Source organism: Cydia fagiglandana, chromosome Z (genome assembly GCF_963556715.1).
Source record: "Cydia fagiglandana chromosome Z, ilCydFagi1.1, whole genome shotgun sequence".
Classification (NCBI taxonomy): Eukaryota; Metazoa; Arthropoda; class Insecta; order Lepidoptera; family Tortricidae; genus Cydia; species Cydia fagiglandana.
Window position 1 is genome coordinate 1,182,693 of NC_085959.1, and position 27,900 is coordinate 1,210,592.

General features: G+C 36.3%; 1 protein-coding gene across 1 annotated transcript in view; it reads left to right on the forward strand.

The window, feature by feature from the left end:
• Positions 1–27,900, forward strand: part of LOC134678972 (probable NADH dehydrogenase [ubiquinone] 1 alpha subcomplex subunit 12) — a 70,702-nt gene that overhangs the window by 12,008 nt on the left and 30,794 nt on the right. Inside the window, exon 2 of the mRNA XM_063537731.1 lies at positions 8,448–8,573. Coding sequence (XP_063393801.1) covers positions 8,448–8,573 — 126 coding nt within the window. The remainder of the gene's footprint in view (positions 1–8,447; positions 8,574–27,900) is intronic.

Sequence of the window (27,900 nt, forward strand, 5' to 3'; positions counted from 1 at the left end):
TGTTTGAGCTAAAGACATTTAGTTCATAATATCCCATACATTAAAATATCTAACAAAACTCTGCTTACTTCCAGACATCATACAATCTAAACCCCTGAAGATATAAAGCTGAAATTTTCAACATCAATTAAATGCGACAGGTTTAAGTTTAAAATAAAATAAAATTTTATAAAATCAACGCTTAAGCGGGGGAAATGGGGGGGAGAAAGTTTGTGTGGAAGAAAAATAAAAACAACAAATTTGTACCAAAAAAGGGCAAAAACGCATGGAAAATGATTAAAACATTATATTTAAACTTTTAAAATGTCAAATTCAGTGTTTTAGTAAACATTTTTAATCTTTGATTTTGAGCATAGTTCCATTTGTATGGAAATTGTTACCGCCACGCGCTATAAATTATTTTTTTATTACAAAATAATGTATGAATGCCTACTATAAAGTGATATTTTCCAGAATAAAGAATACATGGGCTACATCGTCCAATTTTTTATTTAGTGCAAATCGCCACACTGTGATTGTAACATCCAAAATTGTCACAAAAAATGACAACATTTTCATGTTTTGTACAAAAATATTTTTTTTGTATGGAAAGGCATAATAATTATTTCAGAAATGAATTCCTCGTCCCTAATTTATACGAAAATGATATATAACTTGCCCTAGTTGCTAAGACTAGGAAGGAATATAGCATAGATTGGACCTGGGGAGCCGACCCTTCCCCTCCCCCCTTCTTGGGGGGTCTGCATGGTACGGTCTCCTGGCTACCGGGCCAGATCAACTTTGTTTGACCTAAGGAACAATCGTGCCAAGCGGCATCGCCTGAGACTAAAGTGCATGCACTTCCATACATTTGTGTTCCTTACTGACCCTACTACGTAGGCTTTCAGTTCGTCACATAGTTATATCTTAACTTCTGAGTTTTTCTTTAACACATAGTTACACCCTTATTTAATCACAATGACAATAACGGTTAGAAATTCAGTGGTAACTAAGCACTCAAATTAAAGCTGCTGTCATTAATACCTACACGCACTGCCATTCATGTACGTCAGCAGTCAGGGTGCCACCAGTTGCTAAGCAGTTGTTATTTCAATGGTAACTAAGCATCAACATTTTATCTGTTTTACTTTTTAAAAAATACTGTAGCAGCTACGAATTGACACCTTTCTTAAATAAGTATTTTATCGTCAAGTGTCAAACTTGGACAATAAATAAGTATTAGATTCTATGAGAATGATCGGTTTTTAATTTTAACTGTCATAGGCGGCCGTTTTTCCAAACCGTAGAGCATATATTATATGTTAATATATTTATTTAGCCCGCTTATTGTACTAAAATATACTATAATATAGTATATTATACTACTATAATATGATGCTCCGAATCGATCAAAGAACGAAGGAGGAAATAATAGAATTGAAACTTAACACGTTCACTGTCCCAATCTGACATGTAAACCTTATGGCTATGTAATAGAGGCTAGCCGTGGCCCCACGTGAGGAGCACGGGCAGTATAAAGGTGTTAAGCATATCCAACTATGACTCCTCTGTTTATTTTGTTGGTTCCAACCATGATCCGGAAGAACGGTGCCTCCTCTTCTATAGATGTATGTGTATGCGATAAAACCATCACTGCCATGCATATACTTACCTACGTAATATGCTAACTGTTGACCATAGGAATTTACATCAAATGGCATTCCGCAAAGGAGTAATCTTAAGGAACGGCCACTGCGGGTTCAAACCTACAACGTCCTGTTAGAAAGTCGTATATACGCTACATGTGACATATCTTCAAACACATATAATATAAAACCACAAGATTAATATACCTATAAAACCACAAATCAATAATAGAAATGAAACCCAAAAAAAAAGCTGTAATCTCTAGGTGCGTCCGCCTGAGATTTGAACCCGCGGTCTCTGCTTTGAAAAGCAAACGCCTTAGTAACAAGACAACAACGTGCCTTGACAATTGGCTCTAAATTCGGCTTCAGTTAGCTTTCGCTATGTGTCACTCATTCGTTTTGATGATTCTATTATATAAATAAAAGAAATAGTTTGCAGTAAGTTGACTGACAGGCCCCTGTCAATGGCTGAAGAGCAAAACGTGAGATAGATGTATGTGGTGACAAGACTGTACTGCTTTCGATGATTGTCAAAACGCTTTACCTGAAATTTGCATAGCTATTATTCATTCAATATACGACCATACATGTATGCTTTAAACGTCTATTTTTCCATATTGTTCAGATATATTTGACACGTTGACCGCTTAGATACCAGTGGTTTTTTGACAGCTAAGGTATCAATGATTTGTTTTAAGTGTAGAAATTAATAAATAGCGACTGTTAAGATATTTGTGACACGTTGAGCGCTCACAAGTAAATGCTACAATGACAGTCAACAACTCTTTGACAGTTTAAACGTTTACCTCTCTTTGAGCACCTGGAGTGTATAGCGACTTCTGCTGCTGACTGTACACAGCATAATACCAATAAGGCACGATCTAGATAGATTAAGTTATAGACCGGGAGATAGTGACACATTTTACTGGGTCATTTGTACCAGTATGGCGGTTCGTCAGGGGTCTAAGTACGTAATGAACGAAATAAAAATGATGGTCATAGCGCTGGTACCGGCGGCTCAATCGCGTGGGCGTTAGTCGAACGTGTCGGATAAAATACGAGTGTCGAACGATTTGTTCCACAAAACTCCTCGTATTTTCCGATAATCCATAAAAAAGAAGTAGGCGGTAGCGTAATGCCATACTTCTCCGGTGTGACTTACAGCCCGCCATACTGAGGCGAACACATTAATTAAAAAAAAACAATTCAATCATTTGTGCCAAGCTAATTTTTGCACAGGTGATCATCGTCGAGCAGCCATTCATGGACATCACCATGCCATACTTTTCGTATGGTTCCAAATGGCCGCCATCGCAAGGGAGTAAATTTTTTTTAAATTTCTAAACGATTTGTACCATCTTGAAATTATTTTTCAAGACTTTCTGTGTGATCATAAATGGAAATCTCATAATGCCATACCTGTAGGAGGTGGCAAATGTGTACAGTATATTTTTTTTATTTCAAGTATGGTGCCCCTTTCTCCCCCTATTAGAAGTATGGCAAATATAATAATGGTCACATTGCATCATATAATTTCCAAAAATCCAAATGCCATACTGGTACAAATCGTCAATTTTTTTTTTGTTTTAAGTCTTGTCTTAAGTCTCACAGTCGTCCGCTCCGTAGTTATAATCTGGAATATCTTTTTTTAGGTGTAATTGTATCCAAACAAACAGAATATAATGATGCCATGCTGTAAAAAAATATTTTACGTATACATAGTCGTATTTTTGAAACGTGTCGATTAAATAAGTTTTTCAAGTATGGCAGCACTTTTTCCCCCTGCTATAAGTATGGCAATTATAATAACGGTCACATTTTATCAAATACTTTCCAAAAATTTAAATGCAATACTGGTACAAATCGTTTAGCAAAACAAAAAAAAATAACTCCCTTGCGGGGGTATGGCGGCCATTTGGAACCGTCCGAAGAGTATGGCATGGTGATGTCCATGAATGGCTGATCGACGATGATCACCTGTGCAAAAATTAGCTTGGCACAAATGGTTGAAATGTTTTTTTTTAATTAATGTGTTCGCCTCAGTATGGCGGGCTGTAAGTCACACCGGAGAAGTATGGCATTATGCTACCGCCTACTTCTTTTTTATGGACTATCGGAAAATACGAGGATTTTTGTGGAACAAATCGTTCGACACTCGTATTTTATCCGACACGTTCGACTAACGCCCACGCGATTGGGCCGCCGGCACCAGCGATATGATCATCATTTTTCTTTCCTTCATTACGTACTTTGACCCCTGACGAACCGCCATACTGGTACAAATGATCCAGTAAAATGTGTCACTATCTCCCGGTCTATTAGGTAAATTATATTATTTTAGAGATATTTAGTATCTTATTTGCAAGAAATTGTCGTAAATGTTCATAAATTTTCTTCAAGTGACAGCTTCCAGAAAACTATTTCAAAATGTTTTAAATTTTTTTACAACCGGCCAGCACAAAACGCTTAGCGCAAACGAGGTTTTATAGCAAACCGTTACACTACAAAATGTAGAAAGTTGAAATTTGCACACTATATTACATTTATAAAGTGTACAAGAGATAAGAAGCCATTTTGAGAAATTCAACCCCTAAGGGGGTTAAAAAGGGGATGAAAGTTTGTATGGGGTTCAAGTTTTATTTTAAGCTAGGAACTTGAAACTTCGTAAAAAGATATATTATTAAAATAAAAGAAAACTAATTATAGCGTTTTTGAAAATTCATCCCCTAAGGTGGTGAAAAAGGGGTTGAAAGTTTGTATGGATATCTAATATTTTTGTGAACGTGGGACTTACATATACCATGGATGAAGCAAATGTCACGATTTGTATTGAAACCAAGCGTGTCGACCTTCGAGCAACACGGAAGGGAGGCGGCATTCCCACTATTTCCCCTCTGCCGAGGTACAAGATTAGCACGTCAATCTAATCTAGCGCGGGTAATAAAACTAGTTGCACTTGGATTTTTCACTAGACCGAGTCCAGACGCGCGCGTGAACACTGCTGCACAAAAATGCCTGTTTGCTCGGTTATTTGTTATAAAAAGAGGTCGCGGACATCAAATTTACAAAATGAAAGTGTTACATTTCACATGTAATATTTTTTTTTACATATCATACGTTTAATTACATTTAAATACAATTATTATATTTTAGTCTCAAGTAATTGTTGGATTTATCGATTTTGCTCGCTCAGTACAAATTGCGGATCGGTCGAGCGACAAATCCGACTTCTCATCTCTCAGAATACAATGACATACTTCAACGAAAATGTGTTAGTGTGCGTGTTGTGACACTAGTCACTCGTCCGTACACAAAAAGAGATCGAGGTTTGCAAGATTTGTCTTTGACGTGTGTCATTTTCTATGTATTTGTGTCGTCATTACAGAGGGCCTACCGCGAACCACGTTCGACGTGTTGCCTCCCTGTCACACTTACGTATGAATTTACAAGTGCCATAGAGAGGCAACACGTCGAACGTGGTTCGCGGTAGGGCCTCTGATTGGATTTTGTATGTAAGTGTGTGAGAAGTGCGACTGTGTGCACCTTCCCCCCGCGAAAAATGGCAGAATGATTTGTACGGTAAGATATCGCTTGGGCCCCTCCCTTCCGACGTGTCGGAAGCCGGTGTTGCTCGAAGGTATCGACTTTTTACCACCTACTGTGACGTCACCACCGCAATTTAGTGATGAGAAATCCTAACCGATTCAAAGACACCGATGCCCCTCTGCCCCGCAACGATCACAACTGTCTTGCTCACACTCATAGATTTTATATCTGCGGTCTCGCTCGCTCACTCCCCGCTCCCCCGCGAACCACGCCAAACATCACAAATCGATTGTCATGAATGACATCGATTTTCTGACAAAAGAATGATAAAGACGGACGAATGATAAAAAAGGCGAATGATCTTCTTCCCAACTTTTCCCTTCAATGAAACTGGTATTTTCAAAATCTATGATTGGATCATGTGGACAACAAAAATAATGAAAGTTTTTTTAACCCTTTATAAGGGTGTCAGGAAATATGAAAAATTTAACTCTATCACTTTGAAATAAAGTTCAAAATCAGCTGAAAAATATTTTTCCTCTGCCTTATAAAGGCTTAACCCTTATCTTGGCAAGGCTGAAAATATCTTAAATATAATTATTTTTTTAGTTATTCGTCACCTATTGAGCATACTAAACTAATAAAAAATAAGGGAAAAAATCCAAGATTTTCCAGTTTCTGAAAATCATATGTATTGTATCATATTTGATACAATGCCAATCCCTCGACAAAATAGTTACCTACTTTTTAGAGGAAAAATGTGGATTTTAATAAAAATAAAACATGTAATGCAACAGAAATTATCATTTATTGCTAATTAAACGCAATCTAAAGCATCAAATGACTATTACACATGTAAAAATAAATTATATCTACGAATACCTGATCACATGGGCGGAAAATTTGACCCCGTAAAGTTTCAAAGAAGTCGTCAGCAAAAAATTGAGTAAAATATGAACAGTACTCAAATAATTAAAAGTAAAAAAAATTTTTTTTTTTACTTTGGTGCCATTTTTGGCATACACATATTTTTCCGTGCTACGGGATACGGCGTAGCAATTATGCTACAGCGTACGAATTTACAGTTAAATAACATCTAGTATTAAAAAAAAATCAAAATTCAACTATTTTGACGACAACTTTGCAATGTATTAAATGTAATACAATCCTTTCGATATGTACATTTCTGAGTTCTTGGAAATGTATCAAATATAATACATAATAGTTTCATGTAAGGTTCTGTGTATTAAATGTTTTTAAATTCGAACGTATTGTAAATATTTATGCACTAACAGATAGTAAATGCATCAAAATGTAGATTATGGAAAAATATATACTAATATAAGAAATAAATGCATAACTTCCAGTGCGAACAGAAATCTGTTGTTTCCGTGGCGCCATGTTGATTATTACTAATTAATTTACAATGACACTTGTGTCCACTATTTTTTTCTGTAAGAAAGGACGGTAGCTCTACATATTGATGGCAGAATTATTTTGTTAGGTAATAAAGTGAACCTGCTAGATTTTTTAAAGTTCCATGTATCACGGGTGTTACAATGTCAAGATAAGGGTTAACACAATATTAATTTATAACCCTACTAAACATATAGGCAGAGATTATATCGTATGTGGTTAAATTACTCTTCTTTTTAAAGGTGTCGTCTAAAATTAGGGCATGATTTTTTTTACCATAACTACTAATAGTTTTTTTGAATAGTTAATATCGTTCATCTGTCCCATATTGATTATTAGAAGCGATCGGTAGAACGAACAACACTAGTCGCTAAATTTGACAGACAAATGATAAAGGACCTGTACCACGAAGTCGAAGCGATGCGCGACAGTATCGCTAGTTTCGATATTCAACGTCTCTTAATTCACAACTTCAGATCAAACGCTCAAAGCAAACGCGCAATGTAATGTAAATATAGTAACGTTAATCTATAGCTACTTAGGTATATTATTGGAAGGCTTATTCACGGCTTATTATTAACCGGGAAACTAAAATATTAAACAGGAACTTTCACTTGGCATATAATAATATAATTTGGCTGTGCATTAATATTTTAGCACCAATAAATTTATACTAGCCTCAAATTTAAGCATCATATTTTAAAAAAAAGGCAGCAAAGTCAAGCCACCCAATAAAATTATAGGGAACATGTATTGATAGGTTGGCGTCTAAAATAATAAGTTGGCAACTAATATTGTAAAGCGATCATAAAATTTTGTTTATATATTTTGTACATAAACGGAATACCTAAGATACCTATATAAGTACATAAGCTTTAAATACTCCCTTTTTAAATAATTTAAATGTAAACATATGCATACCTAGTACTTTAGATTGACAAATTTCCTAATCCACAAAACACCACATAGTCGAAATTCCTAATCATGAAACACCTAATGGCCATTATACGATTAGGTTTTTAAATTTTGAATTACTAATTTCAATAGTTACCACTGTGTTCTGCCAGAGTCAAAAGATAGGTGCCACGACGAGCGAAGCGAGGAGGAGCGTGTTAGGTTGACCGTGTAGTGACCAAACAAAATATTTAAAAAGAATTTCATTTTTAAATTCATAGATAGCCTTTTTCTATATAAAATGTGCTTCATAAATAGTATCCAATATAATAATTCAGTTGCCAAATAAATATTTGGTACCTGCTTAAAAATAAACAAAAGCTGTAACGGCATTAAAATACAACTCATATCATATTGATATATTTTAAGGCTCCGTTTTAGTTGCCAAACTATTAATTTTAGTACCCATTTCTATTATTTTAAACTACCCAAATTCGATTAATTAGTTGACCGATTAAATACGTGCCTTATTGGAATCACAACTGGGAATACTTAATAAATTATTTTAAAATGAATTTACGCATAATATCATTTTAAATTTACTTACCTGTGGTAGGAAATATGTCCTTGCACCCAAGGGGGTGCTTGCAATTTTTGGGCTGTTGCAGTTAATTATCACGCAACGAGGCATTTTTTAATTTTTTACGGCTTACCGGCTGCTACAACTGGCGCGCGTGGAATGTCAATGGCGACGGCCAACCTCGACGCTTGGACAAGGTTCGGACACGCGAACTAGATGCATTTGCGTCATCTATGGTATATTTAAGTCTGTGAGTCCGACCTTGCTAATTTTTCATGCCAAGTGCTATGTACAAGTGTGACGTTCTAGGGAGTTTGATATATAGGTAAAGGGTTTATCGATAACCGGTTTACAGTAGTTATAACTATAACGCTATTTAACAGCACGGCTGCCTGATGGGCTGGGACGTAAACGGCAACAAATACTACGAGAACCAGCGGTACATGATCGGCCGCAGCCGCTGGGTGGAGTACGCGGAACACTACAAATGGGAGTATGACGGCTCTCAGGTATAATAATAAATAAATAAATAACTATTATGGGACGATCTCGCACAAATCGTACACCCACAGTAAGGCCAACAAGGCTTGTGTTGTCATATAGTGGGTACGAGAAGGTGAAGGTGAAGGCACGGGTATCAGAACACAAGCCTCATTGGCCTTACTGCGGGTGTAGGACGATTTGACACATCGGTAACTCGTGGCATTTAGGTAGCACTTAAAAGATTAGTGATGTGACACGTTTTCTTTTCGTGGAGATCGTATTTAAAATTGAAAAGTCACTTTAATTACTGAGACTGCATCACAAAGGTAAACTTGTTTATTAAAAGCTGAAAATAGTGTTATCAAAAATTCCAGGATATATTACGACAAAAAATATCAATAACTTATTACAAAATAAAAAAGTTGAAATCAAAGAGAATATCAATAAAAATACGCTACAACTTTACAATAAAATGCTTTTTTTACCCATTACGACAGTGGAGGTTGAAATATCGTTTTCTTACATAAAGTGGATTTTCTCAAGTAGAAGACGTAGGCTGACTTGTAAAAATTTAGAACAAATATTAATTGTTTATCACGAATGTCATATATTAAATGATTAAAATTCCTTTTTTTAGTGGTTTGTTTTTCTTGACTCGTATAGGAAGAACATTGTCACATCACTAGTCTGTTAGAAACTGTCAAGTGCTACCTAAGTGCCACGAGTTACCGATGTATATAAATTAGTCATATACATATTATAATCAATTAATTATACATTGTATTACTTAGATAGATATACAGTGTGTTTTTATTGAATTCCGTTAACTTCGGGGTCTTGTTAAGTACGTTTAAGATAACTAAATGGCATAGTTAATTTAAAAAAAAATCTTTTTTTTTTAGAAAAAAATATTAAGTTTAAAATGTAATTAAATGTAGCATATAAAATAGGCCTTTATCATCTGTGTCAGATGTTTCAAGCAGCATCCTGGTTACTATACTTGCGTTCGTGGCTGTAAAGCCCTATACGAGAGAGGATCCCACGGCCACACACGCGGCAGGTGTATGCTCCCCCAGGTGGGCGGTGTAGCATATAGCGTGATTGTAACACGGGCATTACATTAGCTCAACCAAACAATTGAAATCTGTGACATATCAATGTCATTTCGAACATCGATCGACCGAGATTGTTCTTAAGTTTAGGAGCAAATGTATGAGCTCATTCTAAACACTAATCAATATGTAAACCCGCCCTAATAGTCCGATAGCAATAACTTTTGAAGTTATAAGATTATTAATGTTGCCTATTTTTTACATATAGTTTTCAGACCACACACTAAACCTAATAATAATAATTTGTAAGGGCAACACCGGTGTTGCCCTTGAGCCATCCTAGATGTCGCTTTTTTGTGGGGGCCCATCTTGTGAGGGCGAGTCACCGTCTGCCGGAAATAAAATTGCATACCGTTTTATTAGGCAGGCGTCCGGTTTTTTACCCCATAGCTCAGTACTAGTCCATCGCTTTCACCCAATAACCTAGTTCATTTTAGATTTCATCAACTCTCAATAGCCCTTACACCCTGGCGGGTGCTGCCTCTGCGTGCGTCCCATGACACGGGTAAGGGCAGCATCCGCTCGGTGTACCCCTTACATTTCATTAAAGTGTCAAAAGGGCCTCTACGTGTTGGCTTCGGCTCCGCGCACGCCTCCCAAAGGTCCGGAACACCATTGTTCCGTGATGGGAAAGACATAATTTGTGTCATCCTAGGTATTTGCTTAGGTAGAAATTTAGGTATTTCTTTTTTTAAACAGCATTCGGTAAAAAGAATATTCGAGATGAAATTCTTTGTTTCCCTGTAAAAGCAAAGTGGCTTCCGACGTACACACGCATTTTGTGTCATTTTCATCCACGGGTATAATGACATTTAATAAATACCTAATAGTGAACCTAAAATGCCTAAAATAAAATTATAGTCGGTAAGTGAAGTGTTGTACTTCACAGGATATTATAATATGTTATTCAAACAAATGTGTGTCAAATTCATCCACCGCTTTTATTTTTAATCTTTTTTTTTCTTATAAACATCATGTATCTGCCACAAAAAAAAATTCATGTTATTAAGTTTACGTCTACATTATTATAATGCCACATCGAGACACCATTAATAATTTGGGTCATTTTCAACAACGGTTTTTTACTATTTGGCAAAATAAAACTTTGCATGAACGGCGTACGCGGGGAAGGCTAATACCTACGCGGGTAGGGTGCTTGTTAGATGAACATTATGGCTCCTCTACACGATGGGCCAACGCCGGCTACTTGCTCCCTCTAACACATAAATGCGTCCCTTGGAGTGGCCGGCGTTGGCCCATCGTGTAGAGGAGCCATTACAGTGTATTTATTTCATTCGGAGGCATAATTATTATATTTAGTCTCTTCATAGTGTGGGAGTAGGTGTTGTAAGTATATTTAAAAATAAAATGTAGGCTCCTCATACTGACCAACATTCTTGAGTTCGCAATCAAAAGGTACCACTTTATCCTTGCCATAAGGACTCTCTGACAGGTTATTTGTATAAAGATACAATAAAATTTCGTCTTTATGGTAAAGGACAAAGTGGTCCCTACCTTTTGAATGAGAATGTCACATCAGCGACTGTTAAAAATAACTTTTATTTGATATTTAGTACACTTTTTAAGGTTATTTTAAGACGCAATGTATTGCTAATTTTGTGATTTATAAAGCGTGTAATTTTTTTTATAAATTTGGTCGGACTGCAAAAACTGCCAGGTTAAGGTGAGGCCGACCAAGACATACGTCAACAGGCTTATTTTAGCTATTATAATCCGTTTGTTTCATTCTATTTTTCGATGAGGTAAATTGTAGCTCTCACGTGACCCAATAAATCTGGTCAGACTGCAAAAACTGCCAGGCTAAGGTGAGGCCGACCACATTATTTTTACTGTGCTCAAGGTCAGGTATCCTACCATACAAGTTTCATTCTATTTTTCAATGAGGTTATTTTTGATGAATTTTTGTCCAACGTTTTTGCCATTTGTACAAAATCTGCCACGTTAAGCCTAGGCCGACCAAGTGCGTTGGAAGCTACTTTAAATGTCAGGTACCTCTACAGGGTAGGTATATTCTATTTTTTGATGAGGTTTGTTTCATGCAGCCGGCCACCGGACTATATTTATTTGTTATTATACACCGCTAAGTCCATGTTATTTGTTTTAAATGTTGAGTTTAGAAACTAATTCGTGGTAGTAAACGATACAAATATTAGAAAAGTCCTTTACAACCTTGTTCGCTTCATATACTTATGGTAAAAACATTTTAGGGCGGGTCATAATGGGCAAGTAAAATAATAATTGTCAATAGTAAAATATGTCCTTTACGACCATATTGACCATACGAGATACGATATGAAAAATCATCAAGACAAATGAAGGGCTTAAAGGACGACAAAAGACATGTAAGTCATTTACAATCATATTTATATTTAGCGGTAACCTTAAAGATAATATCTATGAATTTATAATTTATAATTGGTCATATACGCCCCTTGAGATAAGCTGTTTTTGCAAGCTCATAGTGCAAAAATTGGGTCGTAAAGGCAACTTTTTAAGAGATATAAAAATTTTCACTATACAGAACGAAAGCGCTTGGAATTCTGAACAAAACTGTATGTAACGACTACCGTAGGCTCAAAGGGCGTAAGGGACAAAATTGCAAAAATGCTGTTATACTCAGTATTTTTTTCTACTTAGTATATTTAACGTATCGATAACTTGAAAAAAATGTCCGCTAAGCCCTATGAAAAATCAATGTTTGAACACAGTTTTCCAAAGCATTTGGCCGTATCTGCCAATTCAAAAAAATGTTGTGAGACATTTTGGCCTGACTCCCAACTTTGTGTACGATACGCCCCTTTGCATTGGATATTTTGGAGTGCTAAATGTACGTTACGCCCACAACTAATGTACAAAAAATGTACAACTATTGTATATTTATGCGAGAGAGAGATTAGATGTAAGAGATACGCCCGCGCCCCCATACTATGTATAATTTCGGGTTTATAATTGTTGCTTTTTTGTGTTTAAGTGGGATGACCTAGTTGTACCTACTTTCCTTGTAAATTTTTTTGTTAAGTAGGTACTTGCATTACCTGCTCATGTGCTCATTGCTTTATTTATAGGGTTAAAAAATTTTGACAATTTAAACTGAACTAGTGGGTACTTTTTAGAGATGCACCGGATATCCGGTTACTATCCGGTATTGGCCTATCCGGCTATTATTTTACTATCCGGCCGGATACCGGATAGTAACATTGCTTGATTTCGGAGTAATAAAATTGGATTTAAGAAACAGACACGGTCATAATCGTACTTATTTATTATTTTAAAACAATTTAATCATTCCACTGACTTGTACGCGCACTAATTTCGATCCTAGAAATGAGTGTGCGCGAACGTTTACTAGGAAACAGGTCAAACCTGCAGAATGCGCACCTGAAAAACCGAAACGTAGGTATAGTTCCTCTGACCGGATATTCGGCGGCCGGATACCGGATATTCGGCTGATGGTCAGGCCGAATATCCGGTATCCGGTATCCGGCCAAACAACTATCCCTTGCATCTCTAGTACTTTTTCATCAGTTTTATAAAAATAATAAAACATGACTATATTCAAATGATAATTACGGCGTTTAATTAAGGTTAGACTGATAACTATTAGTTTTGTTTGTGACTGGGTCATTGGTAATATTAATTAAGACGTAATATTATTTTTTTTTTGTTTAAACCCTGATTTACAGGATTAACCTTATGAAAGTTACTGTCTAGGTATAACGTTTGCATTTAAATCCATAGAAGTACGTAAGCCTGGCCGCATGCCTTTTTCTCTAATATAATGTCATAAATATGCGATCATATTCAATAAGTTTTACTGAATAGACATACGAAATTTCAAAACTACTACTGTGCCTATTACCTAATAGTACTTTAGTATGTAAAAGTAAAATTTATAATCCAATTAACATTACAAACAGAAATAACACAATACTTTCTATAGTAAAATTAATTTGTTACAAATTGTTGTTTATCAATATATATAGGGTGTCCAGTAATAATCGCGCTTTTATGTCTTTTTAATAGTTAGCACCATACTTCACTTTAATCACCATCTAGGCCATATCTTTGTTTGTAGAAATGTAAATAGCATGTGTGATACCATTTTAGAATCAGTATTAGATAACCGGTGTGAAGTTAGCAGCCAAAGTTAGCAGCCGCCGATAACCCAACCAAATTAAGAAGTCAAAATTTTTAATGTAAAAAATGTCATAGAAAACCACTAAAAGAGCACCTGATACATGTAATTACAAAGTAACCATACCGAACAAGACCACAAGTGATGAAAAACTAAAATATGTACATTTTCGTCACAGAACTCATGCTATCTGTAATATCGCCTAATAAAACGGCAAGCTAGCTCTAGAGGTTTTTAAAACCGGTTCCATGCAGCATGCAGCAAAAGCTGCTGGGATCTATAAGTGATACTCGACCATAAACTTGGAGAAAAGGGGAGACCAAGGCAAACTGAACCCAAAATATTCTAAATAGTTCCAGTATTCAAAGATTTTTACCATGAAGGACGGCAAGCAAGGGATTTTCGACCTATGTGACAGATAGCTACTGTCATAACCTACAAACGATTGTGCGTCGCAAGTTGATACTCGATCGATAAGACTAGTCAATTAACAGAAAATTATAAAATTAAGATTTTCTTACTTAAGTGGCTGCTGAGAGCTACAAGTGCTGAAACGGCCAGCAAGAGATTTTTGAAACCTGAACTATACAGCTAGATAATCATGCTAAAGAACTGCTGAGAGCTTTAAGTGATACTCGACCGCAAACATTGTGAAAAGGGGATACCAAAGCGAAATGTACCCAAAATATTCTGAAAAGTTGCAGTTTTCAAAGATTTTTACCATGAAGGACGGCAAGCAAGGGATTTTCGACCTATGTGACAGATAGCTACTGTCATAACCTACAAACGATTGTGCGTCGCAAGTTGATACTCGATCGATAAGACTAGTCAATTAACAGAAAATTATAAAATTAAGATTTTCTTACTTAAGTGGCTGCTGAGAGCTACAAGTGCTGAAACGGCCAGCAAGAGATTTTTGAAACCTGAACTATACAGCTAGATAATCATGCTAAAGAACTGCTGAGAGCTTTAAGTGATACTCGACCGCAAACATTGTGAAAAGGGGATACCAAAGCGAAATGTACCCAAAATATTCTGAAAAGTTGCAGTTTTCAAAGATTTGTAGCATGAAGGACGGCAAGCAAGGGATTTTCGACCTATGTGACAGATAGCTACTGTCATAATCTACAAACGATTGTGCGTCGCAAGTTGATACTCGATCGATAAGACTAGTCAATTAACAGAAAATTATAAAATTAAGATTTTCTTACTTAAGTGGCTGATGAGAGCTACAAGTGCTGAAACGGCCAGCAGGAGATTTTTGAAACCTGAACTATACAGCTAGATAATCATGCTAAAGAACTGCTGAGAGCTTTAAGTGATACTCGACCGCAAACATTGTGAAAAGGGGATACCAAAGCGAAATGTAACCAAAATATTCTGAAAAGTGGTAGTTTTCATAGATTTTTACCATGAAGGACGGCAAGCAAGGGATTTTCGACCTATGTGACAGATAGCTACTGTCATAACCTACAAACGATTGTGCGTCGCAAGTTGATACTCGATCGATAAGACTAGTCAATTAACAGAAAATTATAAAATTAAGATTTTCTTACTTAAGTGGCTGATGAGAGCTACAAGTGCTGAAACGGCCAGCAAGAGATTTTTGAAACCTGAACTATATAGCTAGATAATCACGCTAAGGAACTGCTGAGAGCTTTAAGTGATACTCGACCGCAAACATTGTGAAAAGGGGATACCAAAGCGAAATGTACCCAAAATATTCTGAAAAGTTGCAGTTTTCAAAGATTTGTAGCATGAAGGACGGCAAGCAAGGGATTTTCGACCTATGTGACAGATAGCTACTGTCATAACCTACAAACGATTGTGCGTCGCAAGTTGATACTCGATCGATAAGACTAGTCAATTAACAGAAAATTATAAAATTAAGATTTTCTTACTTAAGTGGCTGCTGAGAGCTACAAGTGCTGAAACGGCCAGCAAGAGATTTTTGAAACCTGAACTATACAGCTAGATAATCATGCTAAATAACTGCTGAGAGCTTTAAGTGATACTCGACCGCAAACATTGTGAAAAGGGGATACCAAAGCGAAATGTACCCAAAATATTCTGAAAAGTTGCAGTTTTCAAAGATTTTTACCATGAAGGACGGCAAGCAAGGGATTTTCGACCTATGTGACAGATAGCTACTGTCATAACCTACAAACGATTGTGCGTCGCAAGTTGATACTCGATCGATAAAACTAGTCAATTAACAGAAAATTATAAAATTAAGATTTTCTTACTTAAGTGGCTGATGAGAGCTACAAGTGCTGAAACGGCCAGCAAGAGATTTTTGAAACCTGAACTATACAGCTAGATAATCACGCTAAGGAACTGCTGAGAGCTATAAGTGATACTCGACCGCAAACATTGTGAAAAGGGGATACCAAAGCGAAATGTACCCAAAATATTCTGAAAAGTTGCAGTTTTCAAAGATTTGTAGCATGAAGGACGGCAAGCAAGGGATTTTCGACCTATGTGACAGATAGCTACTGACATAACCTACAAATGATTGTGCGTCGCAAGTTGATACTCGATCGATAAGACTAGTCAATTAACAGAAAATTATAAAATTAAGATTTTCTTACTTAAGTGGCTGATGAGAGCTACAAGTGCTGAAACGGCCAGCAAGAGATTTTTGAAACCTGAACTATACAGCTAGATAATCATGCTAAAGAACTGCTGAGAGCTTTAAGTGATACTCGACCGCAAACATTGTGAAAAGGGGATACCAAAGAGAAATGTACCCAAAATATTCTGAAAAGTTGCAGTTTTCAAAGATTTGTAGCATGAAGGACGGCAAGCAAGGGATTTTCGACCTATGTGACAGATAGCTACTGTCATAACCTACAAAGGATTGAACGTCGCAAGTTGATACTCGATCGATAAGACTAGTCAATTAACAGAAAATTATAAAATTAAGATTTTCTTACTTAAGTGGCTGATGAGAGCTACAAGTGCTGAAACGGCCAGCAAGGGATTTTTGAAACCTGAACTATACAGCTAGATAATCATGCTAAAGAACTGCTGAGAGCTTTATGTGATACTCTACCGCAAACAGTGTGAAAAGGGGATACCAAAGCGAAATGTACCCAAAATATTCTGAAAAGTTCCAGTTTTCAAAGATTTTTACCATGAAGGACGGCAAGCAAGGGATTTTCGACCTATGTGACAGATAGTTACTGTCATAACCTACAAACAATTGGGTAGGTAAAGTTTTTTGAAGATAGGCAAATTATATTTTTTCCCGATAGTATTCATTATAGCGATTACGGAAATGCAGCTCTTTTATTTTTATATCATTTTATTGATTAAATATAATTTTTTAAATGATCGATATGACGTTTGTGAGGTGAAATGGCAGACTCGAGTAATTAATTCCTTTGCGCGCAGTAAATGGGCCGAGATAGAAAAAAAATCGATGTCAACTGTCAGTGTCATTCTTGGAAAATAACTTGCAAATAATTGGAAAATAATGGTCGGACGAAACCACGGACGAAACATTTGTGTTTTCTTGTAATTGGATGTCGGTGTGATTTCTAGAATAAGTAATTTTAACGTCCCTAGCACGATCAACACGGATATTTTGATAATGATAACGATTGCTTTCGACTACTTGGCACTGCTTCTTGGAGAACATTTTCATTAACGCCTTCACCACGACTCTTGGACTGCTACACGAGTCATTTTGGATCTCAGTATCAACACAATAGATGGAGACGATCCCGGAAACGTTCGAATGGAAATAGAATATTACAGAGATGAACGCAAAAGTGCGTCGTACCGTCTTGTAGGAAGCACAGACGTTACTTTCCAAATTCAGCGTCTTTGAGCACACCAAAGTCTTTAACAGCGATTCGGTGCCAAACTTTGAAGATATGTGACGTTCCACGGGAAAAGGTACCTTATGAGGGTTTCTAGTTTCGGAGATATGAAATGTTTTGTAAAGAGGTGAAAAAATGCTCAATTTTTTTTTATTGTGTGATCTGAAACCTTAATGCGTAACGTTTGTTTACCTGTTTTTATTTTTGTTATAAGTTAGTTATAAGCCTAGTAATGTCGTCTCAGAGTTTAGTCGAAAAGGTACCTTATGGAAAAAATATTGAAAATTCCCAAAAAAACTAGTCAATACGGGAAAAGAAGTTTGGTAGAGAACTGTATTAGCATTCTGCAAAACGAATTTGATAATTTCAGTTCTGGTTGGGGCGCCTAGCAAATATTATAACCGTACATCGACCGACATTACAAATCCAAGTAGCCTGCTATTATACCAAAGTTACTCTCGTCAAGTCTTTCTTAACTAGTATATATCTTCATTTAGTTTGGTCGCATGCAATAAATCAGCCATTGGTTTGCTGAAAAATGCCAATACCCGACGCATTACCTGATGGAATATCTGAGGTCATTGAACCTCAATGCCGCTTGTCTTCAATGGCAACCAAAATATATTATTGATAAGAAATAGACGATTTATACCATCTTTACCCCAAAATATTATTAGTTTATCCTAACTGTTCCATCATCATCATGCCTAATCATGTAACTTAACCACAAGGTACCTTTTCATTACATACAAATTATTGGTCTTTTTTAAGATTATTATGACGAAGAACTAATTAAATTTGTGGCAGTTTAATGTAAATTAATATTTTCTATTCATAAAAGATAAACTTCAATGTGATTGATGTTTTGTAGTGATGTATTATTAGATTTATTTCCATAAGGTACCTTTTCGTAAATGTATGGAGCAAATACTGTTATTGTTATGTAAGTTTAAAGTGGCATAAGGGGTTAAATATAGTATTTAGTTGGGGTTTTAGGATTTATTTCATTTGAATGACAGAATTTCTTTCATATGTGCTCAGATAAATTGATTGTGTGTTACATTAAAAGTAAAAATATTCAATTTTCTGATTTTATATGAAAAAGTCAGAAAATACATTTTCACCTCTAAATTGGTATTGTTTTTTGCTTAAACTGTCTCTCAGTGTCGTTTTCTAATAGATACAATTGAAATCTTGAGAGCTCATTGCAATCAATCTTGAAAATGAAATAAAACTTTATTTTCAAGAGATTGGTTAGTATACACATAAATCAGTCGATATCAAAGGTTTCTATTTACATTACAGAACAAGTCGCAACATTTTTTTAATCTCAGATATATAAGGTATTATTATTTGTAGTCAACTATGTAACTTACTTCAGGAACATAGTTTTTTAGGCGGCTAAACTTAAAACTTCTCTATCGTAAAGTTGCTCATTTCACAACATTATTTTCAAAAAATCATATCTCTGTAACTACGCAACTTAGAAGGTTGATCTTTTGTGTTATCGATAGCTTATTTATTGTAGATTACTGGGGTATGCATAACTCCATACCCGCCATAAGGTACCTTTGCCCGTGGGACGTCACATATATTGGCCAAAATGGTAACTTATACGTTTGTGAGGACTATATAAACGTGATTGTTGTATTATACATACAATAATGATTAAGATTGTAATAGTCTTATAACTAGGTCGTTATTGGCTATTATATATGGGCTCGGCAAGGTGTTCACAATATCTGAACTCGCACGCCCTGATAATAGAGGCGTGTTCAGATATTTATGAGCACCCTAGCTGCACCAATATATCTGATGGCGACTGTACTTTAGGAAACTTATAATATAAATCCAAAATAATATAATATAAATCCAGTAAATTCCGTTTCGTTTTATTTTATAAATCCACAAATTATTATCCTTAAGCATTAACATTACAACAGTATATAGGATCACGCTGTGTGGCGTGCCCTTGAAGAGAGTTGAAAGGTTCAAATATGGTCAATATGGATAAGTATGTCTGTAGGGTAAATGTGCTTCACGTTGGGGCCTGTTTACATATTGATTAGTGTTGATTGCGGGTTTAATACATTTGCCACTATACACAAGTAGCAAGTGTATCAACTCGCAAAAATATTACATTTTTGCTTCCATTGAGGTATACATAGTACCTAAGCACTATTCTCAAATTATGTGAGGAAATAAAACAAATTCAATTTAGTAAAGCGTATTTAATAGGGGTAAAGTGACGCGAATACAATTAAAAAAACAACGCATATTCTTAGTTTATATTAAATGTAGATGGCTTTTTAGTTTTCACTTGGTCACAGAAATACGCTAAAAACCACTTTCAGAGTAGGTGTTTCTTGCGTTTTGGCTGTCCTTCTTGTGTCCTTCCACAGCATGAGCATGTCGTAAGTCCTGTTGTATTTGTCCCTGGACTTAGCAGGAAGCTAGTTATTCATTATTAAGTTTGCTTCTGCTTTCAAATGAGGCGGTGTGCCGTCTATTCCAGGTCGTTTTCGTCACTTGAACTCATTTTGTTTATTACGAGCATTAAAATAACAAGCGGTAACTTATTGAGTATTGCACATGCACAACGAATAAACTTTGCCGCCTTTTATTTGCATATTTTTTAAAATTATATTACCATAGATACTAAGCATACGGTACGCGCATGCGTCAATCCGCGCGCACCGCGCAGCGCCCTTTCGCGGTGCTAAAGCGGTATCCAGACAGGACTGATAAAATCGGTCGATTTGATCAGAAATGAAATTGGCGTCAATCTCCAATTTTAGATTTATGGTGATATTAGAGACATTTAAATTGAAAAAATGCCCCATAACGAAAATACTAGCCTCACAAATTGGTGTTCTTGTGTCCGCACCTCATTTTATCGGTCATTATCGGCGGTTGAATTCGGCGAGCCAAATTGGCGTTTGCGTCCGTACGTCCCGATTCGATCGGGCAATTTAATCAGATTGGCGAAAAATTGACTACTCTAGATACGCCTTAAGCAACATCGAGTTCACGATAATTTGACATATAATAATAATAGATTTTTAGCATAAGTTGCATTTCATAAAACTTAACCCAAATCATTTGTACATTTTCAAGTCAAAGATAAAGACATGTTGGTTTTAAAATTTTAATAAGTATAGACCATAACATTGTCATGATCTTGTAACATTGTTAAAATAAGAGAGTCTCCCATTTTCATTTTATTGCATTTTTTATAAAATGTCTTTAGATTCTCGGGATATCTTGGTCCTAATTCGATTGCTCTTTTTTATGGAAATAATTATATCCTTCAGATTCACAGGATGCTCGAGGCTTAGCCGAATAACACTGCAAGGAAGTATGTCATGGCTCAATGGTTCTAATTAGCCATCAGTATAATACCGCCAATGAATGTTTACATCCACCTGAAAATAAGAACAACATTCATAAAATGAGGATAACCACACAAAACTAACAGATGGTTGAAATTGTTAGAAAAAATTAGACCGATTTCTTGTTTACGAACTTAACAGCTCATGGCAATTTAATAATAAAAATCAAAACACAAGTGAAGATAGTTTTATGTACCTATGTATTTCACGGATACGTACTCCTGTACGGCCATTGCTCCTCTAATTCAACGGCATTGTGCTTATCACTGTTATGATAATAATTTCAAATTTGTAGAATCTGCTCGCAATCTCGTATGAACTCGCTTATTTTTCTTGCAAAACTCTGTCCAAGGGTCAGCGCAGGGGCCGTCGTGTAGGGGTGGGGAAGAAAACGTTGTCCAATAATTATGCAGTGCCAAGTTATCGAAAGTAAATTCAATCTTTGTCCAAATACGCGCAGATGTCGTGGGGAATCAGAAGTCCGTGGGTCGTGCTGAGGTCGTCGAAAATCTCAATGATAACATTAATAGCAATTCGCAAGGTAACATGAGGCTAGTCCGTTATTTTTCGGGAATGAGAGCTAAGTGACACTGACAGTTGACATCGTTTTTTTTTCTATCTCGTACCATTTACGACGCGCAAAGAAATTATTGGGATCTGCCATTCCACCTCACAAACGTCATATCGATCATTTAAAAAATTATATTTAATCAATAAAATGAAATAAAAATAAAAGAGCTGTATTTCCGTGATTGCTATAATGAATACTATCGGAAAAAAATATAATTTGCCTATCTTCAAAAAACTTTACCTACCCAATTGTGCGTCGCAAGTTGATACTCGATCGATAAGACTAGTCAATTAACAGAAAATTATAAAATTAAGATTTTCTTACTTAAGTGGCTGATGAGAGCTACAAGTGCTGAAACGGCCAGCAGGAGATTTTTGAAACCTGAACTATACAGCTAGATAATCATGCTAAAGAACTGCTGAGAGCTTTAAGTGATACTCGACCGCAAACATTGTGAAAAGGGGATACCAAAGCGAAATGTACCCAAAATATTCTGAAAAGTTGCAGTTTTCAAAGATTTGTAGCATGAAGGACGGCAAGCAAGGGATTTTCGACCTATGTGACAGATAGCTACTGTCATAACCTACAAACGATTGTGCGTCGCAAGTTGATACTCGATCGATAAGACTAGTCAATTAACAGAAAATTATAAAATTAAGATTTTCTTACTTAAGTGGCTGCTGAGAGCTACAAGTGCTGAAACGGCCAGCAAGAGATTTTTGAAACCTGAACTATACAGCTAGATAATCATGCTAAATAACTGCTGAGAGCTTTAAGTGATACTCGACCGCAAACATTGTGAAAAGGGGATACCAAAGCGAAATGTACCCAAAATATTCTGAAAAGTTGCAGTTTTCAAAGATTTTTACCATGAAGGACGGCAAGCAAGGGATTTTCGACCTATGTGACAGATAGCTACTGTCATAACCTACAAACGATTGTGCGTCGCAAGTTGATACTCGATCGATAAGACTAGTCAATTAACAGAAAATTATAAAATTAAGATTTTCTTACTTAAGTGGCTGATGAGAGCTACAAGTGCTGAAACGGCCAGCAAGAGATTTTTGAAACCTGAACTATACAGCTAGATAATCATGCTAAAGAACTGCTGAGAGCTTTAAGTGATACTCGACCGCAAACATTGTGAAAAGGGGATACCAAAGAGAAATGTACCCAAAATATTCTGAAAAGTTGCAGTTTTCAAAGATTTGTAGCATGAAGGACGGCAAGCAAGGGATTTTCGACCTATGTGACAGATAGCTACTGTCATAACCTACAAACGATTGTGCGTCGCAAGTTGATACTCGATCGATAAGACTAGTCAATTAACAGAAAATTATAAAATTAAGATTTTCTTACTTAAGTGGCTGCTGAGAGCTACAAGTGCTGAAACGGCCAGCAAGAGATTTTTGAAACCTGAACTATACAGCTAGATAATCATGCTAAATAACTGCTGAGAGCTTTAAGTGATACTCGACCGCAAACATTGTGAAAAGGGGATACCAAAGCGAAATGTACCCAAAATATTCTGAAAAGTTTCAGTTTTCAAAGATTTTTACCATGAAGGACGGCAAGCAAGGGATTTTCGACCTATGTGACAGATAGCTACTGTCATAACCTTCAAATGATTGTGCATCGCAAATTGATACTCGATCGATAAGCCTAGTAAATTTACAGAAATTTATAAAATTAAGATTTTCTTACTTAAGTGGCTGATGAGAGCTACAAGTGCTGAAACGGCCAGCAAGAGATTTTTGAAACCTGAACTATACAGCTAGATAATCACGCTAAAGAACTGCTGAGAGCTTTAAGTGATACTCGACCGTAAACATTGTGAAAAGGGGATACCAAAGCGAAATGTACCCAAAATATTCTGAAAAGTTGCAGTTTTCAAAGATTTTTACCATGAAGGACGGCAAGCAAGGGATTTTCGACCTATGTGACAGATAGCTACTGTCATAACCTACAAATGATTGTGCATTGCAAATTGATACTCGATCGATAAGACTAGTAAATTTACAGAAAATTATAAAATTAAGATTTTCTTACTTAAGTAGCTGCTGAGAGCTACAAGTGCTGAAACGGCCAGCAAGAGATTTTTGAAACCTGAACTATACAGCTAGATAATCATGCTAAATAACTGCTGAGAGCTTTAAGTGATACTCGACCGCAAACATTGTGAAAAGGGGATACCAAAGCGAAATGTACCCAAAATATTCTGAAAAGTGGTAGTTTTCAAAGATTTTTACCATGAAGCACGGCAAGCAAGGGATTTTCGACCGATGTGACAGATAGCTACTGTCATAACCTACAAACGATTGAACGTCGCAAGTTGATACTCGATCGATAAGACTAGTCAATTAACAGAAAATTATAAAATTAAGATTTTCTTACTTAAGTGGCTGATGAGAGCTACAAGTGCTGAAACGGCAAGCAAGAGATTTTTGAAACCTGAACTATATAGCTAGATAATCATGCTAAAGAACTGCTGAGAGCTTTAAGTGATACTCGACCGCAAACATTGTGAAAAGGGGATACCAAAGCGAAATGTACCCAAAATATTTCTATACTTCTGTTCTACTCATTTCCTCAAAGGTTAACTGGAAGAGATCCCATTCAGGGATAAGTTCGCCTTTGTTGTATTTAATTGACTCTGTAACTGTGTTTCTCGTGTTTATATTTCTATGTACAATAAAGTAAATACATACATACCAATATTCTGAAAAGTGGTAGTTTTCAAAGATTTTTACCATGAAGGACGGCAAGCAAGGGATTTTCGACCTATGTGACAGATAGCTACTGTCATAACCTACAAACGATTGAACATCGCAAGTTGATACTCGATCGATAAGACTAGTCAATTAACAGAAAATTATAAAATTAAGATTTTCTTACTTAAGTGGCTGATGAGAGCTACAAGTGCTGAAACGGCCAGCAGGAGATTTTTGAAACCTGAACTATACAGCTAGATAATCATGCTAAAGAACTGCTGAGAGCTTTAAGTAATACTTGACCGCAAACATTGTGAAAAGGGGATACCAAAGCGAAATGTACCCAAAATATTCTGAAAAGTGGTAGTTTTCAAAGATTTGTAGCATGAAGGACGGCAAGCAAGGGATTTTCGACCTATGTGACAGATAGCTACTGTCATAACCTACAAACGATTGAACGTCGCAAGTTGATACTCGATCGATAAGACTAGTCAATTAACAGAAAATTATAAAATTAAGATTTTCTTACTTAAGTGGCTGATGAGAGCTACAAGTGCTGAAACGGCAAGCAAGAGATTTTTGAAACCTGAACTATATAGCTAGATAATCATGCTAAAGAACTGCTGAGAGCTTTAAGTGATACTCGACCGCAAACATTGTGAAAAGGGGATACCAAAGCGAAATGTACCCAAAATATTCTGAAAAGTGGTAGTTTTCAAAGATTTTTACCATGAAGGACGGCAAGCAAGGGATTTTCGACCTATGTGACAGATAGCTACTGTCATAACCTACAAACGATTGAACGTCGCAAGTTGATACTCGATCGATAAGACTAGTCAATTAACAGAAAATTATAAAATTAAGATTTTCTTACTTAAGTGGCTGATGAGAGCTACAAGTGCTGAAACGGCCAGCAAGAGATTTTTGAAACCTGAACTATACAGCTAGATAATCACGCTAAGGAACTGCTGAGAGCTATAAGTGATACTCGACCGCAAACATTGTGAAAAGGGGATACCAAAGCGAAATGTACCCAAAATATTCTGAAAAGTTGCAGTTTTCAAAGATTTGTAGCATGAAGGACGGCAAGCAAGGGATTTTCGACCTATGTGACAGATAGCTACTGTCATAACCTACAAACGATTGTGCGTCGCAAGTTGATACTCGATCGATAAGACTAGTCAATTAACAGAAAATTATAAAATTAAGATTTTCTTACTTAAGTAGCTGCTGAGAGCTACAAGTGCTGAAACGGCCAGCAAGAGATTTTTGAAACCTGAACTATACAGCTAGATAATCATGCTAAATAACTGCTGAGAGCTTTAAGTGATACTCGACCGCAAACATTGTGAAAAGGGGATACCAAAGCGAAATGTACCCAAAATATTCTGAAAAGTTGCAGTTTTCAATGATTTTTACCATGAAGGACGGCAAGCAAGGGATTTTCGACCTATGTGACAGATAGCTACTGTCATAACCTACAAACGATTGTGCGTCGCAAGTTGATACTCGATCGATAAGACTAGTCAATTAACAGAAAATTATAAAATTAAGATTTTCTTACTTAAGTGGCTGATGAGAGCTACAAGTGCTGAAACGGCCAGCAAGAGATTTTTGAAACCTGAACTATACAGCTAGATAATCATGCTAAATAACTGCTGAGAGCTTTAAGTGATACTCGACCGCAAACATTGTGAAAAGGGGATACCAAAGCGAAATGTACCCAAAATATTCTGAAAAGTTGCAGTTTTCAAAGATTTGTAGCATGAAGGACGGCAAGCAAGGGATTTTCGACCTATGTGACAGATAGCTACTGTCATAATCTACAAACGATTGTGCGTCGCAAGTTGATACTCGATCGATAAGACTAGTCAATTAACAGAAAATTATAAAATTAAGATTTTCTTACTTAAGTGGCTGATGAGAGCTACAAGTGCTGAAACGGCCAGCAGGAGATTTTTGAAACCTGAACTATACAGCTAGATAATCATGCTAAAGAACTGCTGAGAGCGTTAAGTGATACTCGACCGCAAACATTGTGAAAAGGGGATACCAAAGCGAAATGTACCCAAAATATTCTGAAAAGTTGCAGTTTTCAAAGATTTGTAGCATGAAGGACGGCAAGCAAGGGATTTTCGACCTATGTGACAGATAGCTACTGTCATAACCTACAAACGATTGTGCGTCGCAAGTTGATACTCGATCGATAAGACTAGTCAATTAACAGAAAATTATAAAATTAAGATTTTCTTACTTAAGTGGCTGCTGAGAGCTACAAGTGCTGAAACGGCCAGCAGGAGATTTTTGAAACCTGAACTATACAGCTAGATAATCATGCTAAAGAACTGCTGAGAGCTTTAAGTGATACTCGACCGCAAACATTGTGAAAAGGGGATACCAAAGCGAAATGTAACCAAAATATTCTGAAAAGTGGTAGTTTTCATAGATTTTTACCATGAAGGACGGCAAGCAAGGGATTTTCGACCTATGTGACAGATAGCTACTGTCATAACCTACAAACGATTGTGCGTCGCAAGTTGATACTCGATCGATAAGACTAGTCAATTAACAGAAAATTATAAAATTAAGATTTTCTTACTTAAGTGGCTGATGAGAGCTACAAGTGCTGAAACGGCCAGCAAGAGATTTTTGAAACCTGAACTATATAGCTAGATAATCACGCTAAGGAACTGCTGAGAGCTTTAAGTGATACTCGACCGCAAACATTGTGAAAAGGGGATACCAAAGCGAAATGTACCCAAAATATTCTGAAAAGTTGCAGTTTTCAAAGATTTGTAGCATGAAGGACGGCAAGCAAGGGATTTTCGACCTATGTGACAGATAGCTACTGTCATAACCTACAAACGATTGTGCGTCGCAAGTTGATACTCGATCGATAAGACTAGTCAATTAACAGAAAATTATAAAATTAAGATTTTCTTACTTAAGTGGCTGCTGAGAGCTACAAGTGCTGAAACGGCCAGCAAGAGATTTTTGAAACCTGAACTATACAGCTAGATAATCATGCTAAATAACTGCTGAGAGCTTTAAGTGATACTCGACCGCAAACATTGTGAAAAGGGGATACCAAAGCGAAATGTACCCAAAATATTCTGAAAAGTTGCAGTTTTCAAAGATTTTTACCATGAAGGACGGCAAGCAAGGGATTTTCGACCTATGTGACAGATAGCTACTGTCATAACCTACAAACGATTGTGCGTCGCAAGTTGATACTCGATCGATAAGACTAGTCAATTAACAGAAAATTATAAAATTAAGATTTTCTTACTTAAGTGGCTGATGAGAGCTACAAGTGCTGAAACGGCCAGCAAGAGATTTTTGAAACCTGAACTATACAGCTAGATAATCACGCTAAGGAACTGCTGAGAGCTATAAGTGATACTCGACCGCAAACATTGTGAAAAGGGGATACCAAAGCGAAATGTACCCAAAATATTCTGAAAAGTTGCAGTTTTCAAAGATTTGTAGCATGAAGGACGGCAAGCAAGGGATTTTCGACCTATGTGACAGATAGCTACTGACATAACCTACAAATGATTGTGCGTCGCAAGTTGATACTCGAT